The following is a 12,357-nucleotide window of genomic DNA, read 5'->3' as shown; positions in this document are numbered from 1 at the left end:
TCTGAGGTCTAAAGTCTGTTGATGACTATAGCTGATAGGAGGGGAGAACTTTTGAAGCACAACAGCTCATTAGCAGTACAACCAGTGCACTTCTGTTGGCCACTGCTGGCTTAGTTTCAAGTGCAACTAAACATGAACAAAAGGTGGGTTTGAGAACTTTTATTTTCAAGGGAGAAAACCTTCCTTTGAGTTGAAGGATGTAACTGTTAGACTTCAAGATCTTGAGAGCAAGCAAGGGCAACCTTTCCTCTACTGGCCATGTTTTTCAATGGCTTTTCTCATCCACTTCTTCAGGCGGAACACGTGGGTGTAAAATCCGTATTTGCCGTCTCGGTCGCAGCCTTCTCCCCAGGAAACTATTCCCACTTGATACCAACGGTTGTCATCTGGGTTCTAAAGCAGAGAAGAATGGGATTCACACAGAGAGCAAGAGACTTTCAGATCTAAGCCTTGTGTGCACCCCAGGCTCTTCTCTGATGGGGTCACCTCAGTCGCTCAGCTTGTGATGAGGGGGGTTTATTTCAGCCACGCAGCAGTCTCTCTGCTGCCCTTTTTTAGAGGATTATGGAAGTTCAGCATAGCACAAACCTAGCTCCATGTGTTCCATGAGCTTGAACTTGTTGAACATACCTTCATTACAAAAGGTCCCCCACTGTCCCCTTCACAGGCATCTCCCCTCTTTGAGTCTTCAGGACGGTAACCTACAGGCAAGAGGGAAGTTGGACAATTGACTGTAGGAGTGGCTGGTGCTGGCCATCTTTTCCTTGAAGCTATTGCTGCAGAAGTTTACTAGAGAGCTGTGGGATTGCTTACTGCTTCTGCCAACTATTGGACTTATAACACAAATGAAGCAGTTTTCTAAATTTATGTAAAAGACCTAACTCTGCTTCTGTTTTTCCATCACTCCCAAATCCCCCCATACTCTTCCACCCTCTGCTCTCATCCCTGTTTTCTTTCAGAATTGATGTTGCTGTGTTCAATAGCTGGAGCTACAGTGTCTTTCTTTGGTCTTGGAAACTTCTGTGAGTGTAATATTCCATGTATCCTGTTCTTTCAATGTGTACTGTTGACATTGCAGTCCTCACTTTCCTGTCATTCCACAGTCTCTGCTCTTTCTCCCTTGACTGTATTGCTACAGTCTTGCTATGAAGAGGAAAAGGATTTCACTTTAATTCCAGATGAGCTAGACACTATCTTCATGTTTTCCCATCATCTTTGTTTCCTTCCCCTTTTCTGTTGCCTGCTTGCATCTCAGCTATTTTTTGAGAACCTTAAGAACACTGTACAGTCAGTACACTCATGAAATTTGCTTCCATCCTAACTCAAGCAATCCCATGGAATATCAGATCTAAGCAGCACAACCTCAGTCAGAAGTCGGTGGAGATTTGCTTGTTGAAACTGATAAGAGGCTGCACAAATGGAGGATGCAGCAGAAAGTATTAAACCAGTACATAAATCCATGATCTCTTTGTATCTTGAATTCTGCTATCACCTCTGTTCTCTCTCAAACACTGGTATAGAGCCAGAAGAGATTTAGGAAGGTACAACAAGGATTACCAGAAGTACAGAACACCTTCTGTATTAGGAAAGCATAAATAACTGCTGCTCAGCTTGGAGGAGAAAAGACAGAGCTGTAAAGGGTTCATAAAATAACATTAAGACATGGTGAAGAAATATTTTTTCCTAAGTTTTGAGTATAGATGTGTACCTCCCCAAATTTGTTAGACAGGAAATGTAACAATCTGGGGAATTATGTTGTTCACACATGCTTAACTGGAGCCTGTTGTCACAGAAGTTGTGGGTCTAAGTATGAATAGGCTCTGAAACATTCAAACAAGCTAGCAGAGAAAGGTTTTTTTTGGCTACTTGCATAGGATAACTGGTGTGTGGCCTTTAATTTAGGAAGTCAATGAACTCTTCCATCTACTGGTGAAAAATCATTTTATATGTGCTCAGCTCTCACCTGGGTGTTGCTGCTGTCTAGCAGAGTGGTGCTGTTAGGGTAGTTAACCTGACATAGAGTGCTGTAACAAACTATTCATAGCTTTAAGTTCTCCAGCCTTCATGTTTTCTGAGAGCTGAGAAAGTTCTCATCATAGGAAAGCTATTCTTTATGGAGATTATTTGCAAATTTATCAGAAATTAACCTTGCTTTGTGAGCCCCATGGGAGCTCGAGGCTGTTGGCCCTGTGTCTCCACTGCTGCTTACCTGCACAGAACATGTTATCAGTGACTTTAACTTTGGTGGATGCTTTACAGATGTCTTGGTCTACAATGGGCACATTGAGCTGTTGCAGAACCGTGGGGAGGTTGCTTGGGGTGGTGGCCCATGCTTCTCTCAAGTTTCCCCAACCAGTTACCCTCCCTTTGTAACCTGCCAGCATCAGCCTGTGGAAGGAAGCGTGAGCACAGTCAAATGGATGGTAGCAGCCTCTCTTGCTGCCAGTGGCTTCAGTAAGGTATCAAGGGGGTTCTTTCTTTTTTGAAGGCCCAAAGGAGGCTTCTGTAGCCTGTATTTTTAGGACTGTGGGACAGTCTCCTCACCTCTGCACGACCTCTTTGGTAGGCAGGCAGACAGGGTGGATGTGGTCACTGAAAATGACGGGTCTCTTCAAGTGCATGAGTGCAATGTCTCGGTCCATGTTCTCCTTCCAGTTGTACTTGGGATGGATGATGATTTTGTCCAACAGAGCAATCTTCTCTTTATTCTTTTCGTATCTGAAAGGGAAGAACTTGCTGTACAGTAGCAACTGAGAGTCTCGTGGGGCTGGTGATAATCTCAGGTGCTTTGTACCCTCTGAGACAATACCGGTTTTACGCTGGAGTACCCCTTTAGACTTTCCATGCTCCTGTCCTCCCTTTCACTTTAACCTTTATGATTAGCCAGGGCAGCAAATTAGATCCCCCTACTGAGAGGCAGGTGCCATGGGCTAGGTCTGTCTCCTCAGACACTGAATGATAGCCTGACCTCACTGTATCTCACTACTCCAAGAGGAAGGCTAGTTCACTTTCACTTCATCCGGGCTCTTACTTTGACCTTATGTGCTTGCCAATCCGCACCAAGATGTCATTTGTGGTTAAGTTCTTGTCCCAGGGTGGATAATAAAGACAATGAGCAGCTGTCAAGACCCAGCTGTCACTGATGAGGCTGGCACCACACAGCAGCTCTTGAGGACTCTTTTTGAAGAGCATCACCTGCCTGAGAGACAAGGAAGGAGGAAGACTTAGCAGGACTAAAGGTGTGGCTGGCTTTCCAGCTATTTTAGTACTGCCCTGTCAACTACTTGCACAAGCTTTGATGAGAAGCTGTAATTCCTGTGTGCTGCCTGAGCTGGGAGAGACCTTTTCTTTGCCACTGCTTGAACCCAAGAGAAAGGAGACACAATTCCCTATGAAGGACCATGCAAAGATAATGCTTACCAGGGGGAGCTGCCAACTTCTGCATCATCCCCGTGGACAACTCTGCCTCCTATGTAGGACTCCAGCAGCTCCTTCTCACTTTTGTCTGTTATCTTTTTCTTCTCAAATAAAGGACGAGTACCACAGTCTGAAAAAAAACCAGGTAATCTGGCTTTGTTACTCATACCTGACTGACAGTGGAGAAATGTCTGCAGTCAGCATGCTAAGCTGCAAGAGCCTAGGAAGGAAGTGCTTGCTAGCTCCATAACTGTAACTGGAGATTGACTTCTGAGGGTCCTTCAAGGAATTTAAATATCTTCCCCCCGCTTTTGAGAGCATTTGGCAAGCTGGTGTTTCTGAGGAACAGTGGGAAGAAGCTGCAGCCTTTCTACAAGCTGTGATGCTGTATCTCGAGTTCTGCTCACCTGCTTCGCCTGAACCAAAAGTTTTGTCATCAAAGAAGGTTTTGAACTCTCCAGGACGGGTGGAACGTCCTGATATTCCTTCTGAGTGTTCGTTCTCATCCTCTAGCGAGCTGTCTGAGAGACACAAAGACAGACATGATAAAAGGCCTACCTGTAGTTGCTGTAATTACCAGCAATGTAACTGTTCCTTTCCACACGCAGTGGGGCTGATGAAGGAGCAATGTTTTAAAACCACTGCTCTTTTTAACGCTCCTTGCTCACCACTGTGAGTTGTCAGGGAGAACAGAAGGCCTGTGGCATGGAACAGCTCTGTACACCTACAGCAGGTTTGTACAGGTGATATTTGGACAAACAGGACCTCCCCATACTTCCTTGTCTGTGCCTCCCAGGCCAAGCGCTTCACCCTAGCTGTCCATGCTGCTGTTGTGTGTGGCTGCCTGAGCAGTGGGCCTACCCCAGCCCATGCAGGCTTCTCACCGCAGTAGTGCAGAGCACAGTAGCCAAAGTTGGGTGGCTCATCTGTGACACACCAGACGCCTTCGTCATCCCCGTCCGGGTTCCGGCAGTAGTTCTCCAGCAGATGCACCTCCGGGTCGAGGTGTTTCCCACGGAGCACCTCCCTGGCTTTCTCAGAGTTCCAAGGCAGGCACTTCGCTCCAGATATGGTGACTGAGAGGGTCCCAGTGTAAAGCATGCCCTTCTCTTGCTCACAGGGCTCCGTCGGGGCTGGTGGGGTCACCCGTGGAGTAAATTCAACTGTTGTCCTTTCCTGACCTGGGAAGACAGAGAGCTGTGATTGGAGCTTTGCACTCAGCAGCACTCAGCCAGAGCCCCTTTGCTAAAGCCCAGAGTTCCATCAGGTATGCCACTCTGTTTGGGAGCTCCCACGCCTGTGCTGGCCCTCTACAATACTGCAGTGTCTGGGGTGGTTCTTTCAACAGGAGGTGAGGCTGGCACCATTCATCACACTTTTCTTTCTTTGCCACTAAGATGTTGAGGATATTGTGTTCCTTTCTGGGGTACCTTTGAGAACCAGCTCAAGGGATGTGTAGGTGTATCAGGTGTCATAAAGCTGCTGTGTTAGAGCTTCAGCTATGTGTAACTGGACCATAATTGGGCAAGCCTTGAACTCTGATATGCTACTAAAATAGCAAACTTAACTTCTGCCAGTGTTTCTATATCTAAAATTTTTCCTGCTAGACTTTCCACACTCCTTCTTGAAAGTCTCCTAACAGCTGCAAGCTTTAAGCAGCTTTTCCTGAGTGAGGAAATAACCTGTCCTGTGGCAGTTGCTTGGCCTCTAGCTGCCTTCTCCTTGTGCACTGGAGGAATCCCCAAAATTCTCTGTATGACTACTCACCCTGGGACATGACAGCCACAGAGCAAGTGGCACCCACCTTCATCAATGCTTCTGTGTGAGACTGTTTCATGTCAACATGATTGCAAGGGAGCTGCACACAGAACCAGGGCTTTTGTGGTCCTGCTGTATCTACACACATGCAAGTGTAACAGTAAGCTACTGTAGGTCAGAAACCAGCTAGTGAATGGAGATAGTACAGGTCCCAAATTGCCTCAAAGCAGACCAGCATCTCTAGTTTCTCATATTGGAAATGAGCAGGGCAATGGTAATGATTTTTAAAACTTCAGAACACCCTGTGGCCAAAAGGCTCTGTCGTTGGCTCTAGTATCTGCTTTTGGAAGAGAAGCTTCTGCTGTGAGAAGGGTCTCTGCTTTCTACCAGTTCTGAGACAGAGGCCAAGCCCCAGGGGAGCCTGTGATGCACAGTGGGAAGGTGTCAGTGTAGGGCTGTGTTTCTCTATCCTATCAAGTGCAGTGATAAGAGAGGGGAATCTTCTCTTTTCTTGAGATTGTGGGTATTAAACTGCAACCCTCATATGACTGAATGTTAAGGCAGGCAGTCAAGCTCAGGCTGGAATGGTTTTGTCCTAAAGGTAGGAATTTAGACAAGGAAAACCCAGCACGACTCGTTGCTGACACAAATTTGAGGTAGCTGAAGCAGGATTTTGGGATGCTCCCGACTGGCAAAAGCGGGGACTGCTGACACCAGATTTAATTTGGATCTAGATTCGTGTAGTCTAGGGAAAACCACACATGAGAGGAATTCAGCCAAGGTACATGCATGGGTAACTCCATGTCTTTCCCTCCTCAACTCCTTCACTCTTTAAGATGCAGCTCCTCTACTCTGACTGACTTCTGTTGGTGTCAGATCCCTTGCAGCCCTCTCCCCTTCCTTGGCACATTGAGTGTCAGTCCAAGAGCAGTGTTGCCTGCCAGTGAGGGTGTGTTGAGCCATACCACACACTGGGATGGGGCACTCCTCCCGTGCCAGCGTTGGGTCTCGGGTGTAGCACCACGGGCCCTCTGTGTTGTTGTCTGGGTTCCTGCAGTAGTTCTCAATGAGGTTGGGATAAACGGTGGCATTAAATCTGTGAGGAAAAAAAGCTGGTTAAGCTAGGAAGGAAGGACACCCCAGAGAAGCTTTTAGGGGTATGAGGGAGATGAACTTACTTAGGTATGTGTGGGTATTTGCTTGTCCACACTTGGCATTCAATCCCTGATTTGGTGTAGCTGATTGTCCCCCGATAGTTCTGGCCCAGATCATAAGAGCAGTTACCTGTCAAAATCCCAACAGAGCATAAGCCAGGGCCAGTGGAAATGGGTGTTGCACTTTCCAAGGTCAGAGGTACCAGCCCAAAAATCCCTTCAACTTCTGCTGCATGTATGAGCCTGTGCAAGCTTGGTCAGAGGAAGCTGTCCCTGAGGTTCTGTGCCTTGTTTTGGCTGTAGGTGAAGGTCAAAGCCCTTCAGAGAGGCTGAGCCTGGGGACACCTGACTGTGTCATAAGGAGAAGGATACCTACCCCATGCTATTTCACTGGGGTAGTTAGATGTTTGTGAAGTGGTTAGTGGGGAAAAAAACAGGAAGAAAGGAATTTCCAACTCCACTCCAGCTATTTTTCTGCCTAATCACATGGCTTCACCAACTTCAGATTATTTTTCTTTTCTTTACAAACTGCAGGAAGCAAGTTCCTGGCACTTACTCTATCTGGGATTGACGTCAACATGAGTTTCTTACCTTCTAGACAAGCATCCAGAAGTGCCCTGGACTTTCTCAGGCCCTGACACGCTAGCAAAATAAGAAGAAAGAAACACATTATACGAAAGGAATCCAAACAAGCATCATAGTTTGAACTGGTTTATCATCTAGGGACAAAACGTAAGTGCTTTGTCCTGGAAAGTGAGCTCTTGTAAGAGAGTAGGGAGATATCTTTCCCAAGAGGGGACAGTGCTTCCTGAGGGGCAGCATAACACCCACAGGGCTTAAAGCAACTTACCTTGATATTTTGACCAAAATGCCTCCTGTAAAAGAAAATTTAAAAAAAATAAATTATATATTTAAGAGCAAAGACACAGAACATTAGACCTTTTGCAGTTCAAACCAGTAGAATGCTCCATCACAACAGACTAACCTAGCTCTGTTGATATCAATCATTACAGAGCCAAATAAAGCAAAACATCTGATATAAACCCACGTTCCCATTCATCAGGCTGAGGAATCCAAAGAGTACTGTTGTTTCTAAGAAGACCAAAGATGCTTGCAACCTTCATCAGCCTGCCAGGAAGCAGAGCTTGAGCTACAGTGCAGAAGTCCAAGGAGCTGAACCTAGAACTTCTGAGACCACAGATCCACGTGTAGCTATTACTCAGGTCTTTGGGTCTGTGTCTCTGCTGTGCAGACTGGGGGTGATTGCTTTAGAAATGCTTCACAGGGGTTGTATCTTGCTGGCTTAGACTCCTAACTGTTTATCTGTTTGCTGTTGTATTCTTGGGGGTGGAATTCAGCATGGGTACTGTGCTTCAGCTCAGAGGAGCTTGAGGATCTTAAGGCACTGGCCCAAGGTGAGACACCACTTTGTGTCTGATTGCTAAGGCAGCTCTTCTGTGAGAATTTGGGACTGAAGCAGTTCCAGTGTGTATGACACTGTGCTGAACTGCTGGAAGATACAATTCAGGACTGATGGGAAGACTCTCTCCTTTTCACTTCGTGGTTAAAATAGAGAGGCAGGGAAATTTCTCCCTAAGAAATCCTGAGCTCTCCCTGGGGCACGCACGCATCACCCTCATCTTTGGTTCACCCCATGGAGTTTTAAGCCCCCAGCCCCTGGCTGTGTGGGCGACCTGCTGGTCCCTCCCTGCAGGGCTTGGCGGGGGGAACGCCCCCTGGCAACGCGCGTACCTACCGTCTGAGTTGTGGATTCCAGGGCTTCAAAAGCTTCCTCGTAGCTGCACGTCTCCTCCAGGCACTCTCGCTCCAGGTTTCCCTTGAGCATCTCTTCCAGAAATCCCTTGTTGGCACGTCGTGGGCGCTTGAGCAGTGACAGTGCCTGCCCCTTTTCCAGGAAAACTGCCGGGTGGGAACACTGCCAGTCAAACGGGTGCTCGCAGCAGGAGGGTCCCTCTGTCCCCTCTTGCAGTTTCCCAAAATCCCAGGCAGCTGATGCGACGGTCCCTCAGCCCAGCCTCCCCCAGTGCAGCACACAGAGAGGAGAGGCCCTGTCAGGCCTGCACATGATGGGCAGAGCAGGATCTCTGCCATTCAGACATCAGGAACAGAAGTGATGGGAATCCTCTGCCAGCCTCAGCAAAGCTGCTCTGCTCGTTTGCAGTTAGGCAGAGGACTGTTTGCTTGGAGCCTGCTACTGCTCCCTGTCAGACACTGGATTTCTGTCTCACCAACCCCAGACCACTCCACTAGGCATGGCTTGGTTCAGAGACCCCAGTTTGAGACCTTTAGATAGGTCTTCCCCCATACAGTAGTGGGTCAGCAAGGACTTAACCTCATACTAAGAAAAGACAGATGAATTAGAGGCTCTGAGGAGAGAAAAGGAGCAGTGAGCAAGAAGGTGGCATAAAGCAGAGGTAAGGGACAGCTGGGGAAACAATGGGGAATTGCAGCCACCCAGGTCCACTGAGGAACTCTAGCCCACAGTTGTGTTACACATGGTCCTGGACTGAGCCACATTCCCCTTCCCCAGCATCTCCCAGGTGACCCACAAAATCCACTGAGCTGTTGTCCCCAGCTGCTGGATGCTGCTGCATCCTCCCATGTAGGAAAGCCCTCTATGCTCACTCCACTCTCATCACCCTTTCACACCCAGCTTCAAGCTTTCAGAAGGTCCTCCTGCCTTACCAAGAAAATCTGCCAGCAGCTTTACCCCTGGCAAGAAGTAACCCCATCTTTCTTCCTCCTGACACCCGCTGGCACTGTCCTCTGTGTGCCATTGTGTCTTACCTCCATCGTGGCTCAGTGTGAGCTGCAGAAGGCTGGAGAGGAGCAGGCCCCTCAGTACACTGGTTCTCTTGTGCGCCATGCTGTGCAGCCCTGGCTGCAAAGGGAGCAGAATAAGCAGAGTCACAGCCCCTGCTGGGTTAATATTGAACCAGAATGAAGAAACAGGGCTCCAGAGGTCGTGGAGTGTCAGGGACAGTGGGACTGAAGCTCCTTTTATCCCTCCTCTCTTGGCATCTTTCCCTCCCTTCAGGGTGCATTCATTTTCTTCCTTAATTGGTGCAAGCCAAGCAAAACATCTCTGGATCCCCATGGGACCAAAATTAGCATCTCATTTCATAATGAGGAAAAAGGCATGAGGAGCAAGAGGACAAGCTTGTTTTGGGGCATAGGGAGAACTTGGGCTGGCACAGAGAGGTCTCTGCCAGCTCACAGGCACCCCAGCCAGAGAAGCTCTCTCCTTTTCTCTCTGCTCCCATGCCACTCTTGACACCATCACTGGCTGGGGTCCCTTCTCAGAGGCTGAGCCTCACACACAGCAAGACTTTGAGAGCTCCTTAGCCCTTCTAAGTCCTTCTCCTCTCTTTAGCTGTGAGCAACACCTGCATTTCCCCCTAGAGTCTAGTTGTCTTTGCTCCCTGCAGTCACCAGCAAGCTCAGCCCCAGCTATTTTGACACCAGAACACGCAGTTTAAGTCCCCTCCCCTTTTCCCTTGCCCATGCCAAGGAGCAGAAGGTGCCTGGGGCAGCCAGGGTGAAATTCAAATTTTCCTTCCAGTTAGGTCAGCAATGCCATTGGCAGTGCACACCTCCCACTGCGTTACAGTTCCCACCAGAGTGGAGGAGGATAAACTGGCATCAAGTTTGGGCTCCCCCTTTTATTCCTGCTCCAGTGGAACACAGGAAAGTCCATCCAAAAGGAAGCGATGAGCACAGAGGTAGCACACCCAAACCCAGCTAGGAAACCAAGGGCTTCCAGGAGCAGGCAGGCAAGAATAGTTTGGATGTCATGACATCAGCTAGTGAATCAAGAACTGGGCTACCAGAGCTGGGAAAGCAGAAAGTTGGCAGAGTGAGAAACCAGCAGAAAGCAGGGCAGGGAGGAGCAGTCTCAGGAACTGCCATATGGCACGAAAATGCTTTCTGCCAGCAGGGAGCATGTTTTGTGCTGTGCCTCCGTGCAGCAGCTACATCTGTAATGTTTATCTCCCTAGAAGGAGTGTAAATATTAGCATTAGGGTGGCTGAGGAATGACTCTGTGGCCACTGGTACAAAGAGCAGTTGCAGAGGTGGGCCCCCCCTCCCTCATCTAAGAGAATCTCCTCGCCCACGCACACCCCTGGAATTTTGAGAGACACCTTTAGGAACAGCTGGGGTGCCCTGGGTGGAGATGAGCTGGCTGGAGGAGTGTGTGCATGCAGGATTAGGCACAACCCTAGAAACACCCCTTTTTACTTGGCAGGGGGAGGCAGCATTTAGGTGGAGCGTGCAGGCAGGGGCAGGGAGGAGGCATCAGGGCACAAACAGGTTTTGGATGAGTGGTGAGATCAAAGCCACTGCCACCACCACTCCTCCCCTCCCTGTGGGACCAAGTGCTCATTGTGAATCCCAATAAGAAAAGCACCCAGACTCTGTAAAGTATGGATTAAAATACCATTTGCTGGGGATAATAATAGAAGGCAACATGAGCTGGCATTAGATAATCTTACTGCCCTTCAGATGCTGGGAACACCAAGCAGTCCAGCATCAGCCCATGCCATGCTCCACAGAGTCTGTGCTGAAGTTCACCACTGTCATGGTCTTCAGGGTTTTTTTACAGGATTTCCTTGGAAGTAAACAGCTCTATTTGTCATTTCTGTTGTCAGTCAAAAGCATGTTCACATATGAATATGGTGCTCTACTTGAAGATAAAGAGGAGGACATGGTGGTGGCACCACCAGCAAGTGCCAAGCAGAAGCAACCTGCAAGCTCCCCAGTTAGGTTTAGCTGGCTGAGTTTATCCCTGCAGCCAAGTGCAGCACTGCCTTGCACCTTCTCATCTCAGCTTGTCATGTGGATCACCAGAGTATTTCCCTTCATTAGAGCTTCCAGTATTCTCAGTATTTTTGTTTTTTTTCATTTCTGCATCTCTGTCTCATCTTTCTAATAACCAGGCAACCACTGAAGCTTAAGTCAACATTGTTCTATTTATGCATCCATTTTTACCATCTTCAGCAATCAATTTTTACCTCTTCAGAAGATGCACAAGATCTGCAGCCAGCCCTGTGATCCATGTGTCTGCTGCCCTGGAGAATAATGATTTATCAGTATTAGAATGCAGCATACTGTGTGACCCTTCCCCATGGCAGAGCAGGGGACCCAGCAAACACCCTTCCTTCTTCCAGTAAGGTGTTTCTGACCAGCATCCTGTCAGCTACACCAGATGTAATGCACTGGTGCAAGTGTTTGATGTGGATCCCAGAAAGAAAGGCACTCAGAACCCATAATGTATGAATTAAAACACTGTTTAGTGGATGTAACACAAGAAAGGGTATAGCTTAGATCATCCTGCCCCCCTCCAGGTGTTGCAAACCCCCAGTTGTACAGCATCAGCCAGATAGTCAGGCCACTGCACGCTGCACAGGTCCCATCCATGTTGAGGTTCACCAGCAACGTGATCTCCAGGGCTTTTCTAGCCCCTTTCATATTTCTATTTCATTCATCATTTTGCTGTCAAGCAAAAGCTCATTCACATAAGAACACACTACTTCTAAGACAAAGACATGGTGGTGGCATCTTCACCAGGTGCCCAGTGGGAGCCACCCCATGTGCTCCCCAATCAGGACTGGCCAGCTAAGGTCATCCTGGAGCCAAGTGATACGTGCAGCACAGCACAGACCTGCTCCTACCTCCTCAGATTAACTGCTAGACAAATAATGTTTCTGTGAAGGCCTCCTGATTCAGAATTGCTCCTACTTTTTCTCTCTTATTATCTCAGAATTAAAAAAAAAAAGGTAGTCACTGGGTAGCAGTAAGCACTAGGGTTCTCCCTTTCCCCCAGGGGCTCCCCCTTCTCTCCCAGTTCTGCTGTGACAGAGGGTACATGCTTCACACAGAGTGCACGAGCCCAGCTCCAGAGAGGCTGTTTTCCAGCTGTGTCAATATTTGAAAACCACAAGAGTTAGGCCAGGCACCAAAGGGAGAGCACTAGGAAGCACTGCAGCTTCAAATACGAGTCCCCCTC

General features: G+C 48.2%; 1 protein-coding gene across 1 annotated transcript; it reads right to left on the bottom strand.

The window, feature by feature from the left end:
* Positions 1-222: 222 nt before the first annotated feature.
* Positions 223-9,230, bottom strand: F2 (coagulation factor II (thrombin)). Its single transcript, XM_008945271.1, has 14 exons — positions 9,138-9,230; positions 8,086-8,249; positions 7,180-7,204; positions 6,921-6,971; positions 6,354-6,459; positions 6,141-6,271; positions 4,302-4,598; positions 3,825-3,938; positions 3,421-3,547; positions 3,032-3,199; positions 2,545-2,718; positions 2,210-2,388; positions 631-701; positions 223-393 (listed from the first exon to the last, which is right to left on the bottom strand). The coding sequence occupies exons 1-14, from the start codon at positions 9,214-9,216 to the stop codon at positions 250-252; spliced, it is 1,830 nt and encodes a 609-aa protein (XP_008943519.1). The 5' UTR covers positions 9,217-9,230; the 3' UTR covers positions 223-249.
* Positions 9,231-12,357: the final 3,127 nt, after the last annotated feature.

This window comes from Merops nubicus, unplaced genomic scaffold (assembly GCF_000691845.1).
Source record: "Merops nubicus isolate BGI_N331 unplaced genomic scaffold, ASM69184v1 scaffold23288, whole genome shotgun sequence".
Lineage (NCBI taxonomy): Eukaryota > Metazoa > Chordata > Aves > Coraciiformes > Meropidae > Merops > Merops nubicus.
Note: the sequence above shows the minus strand (reverse complement) of the source record. Positions and strands in the feature narration are given on the sequence as shown.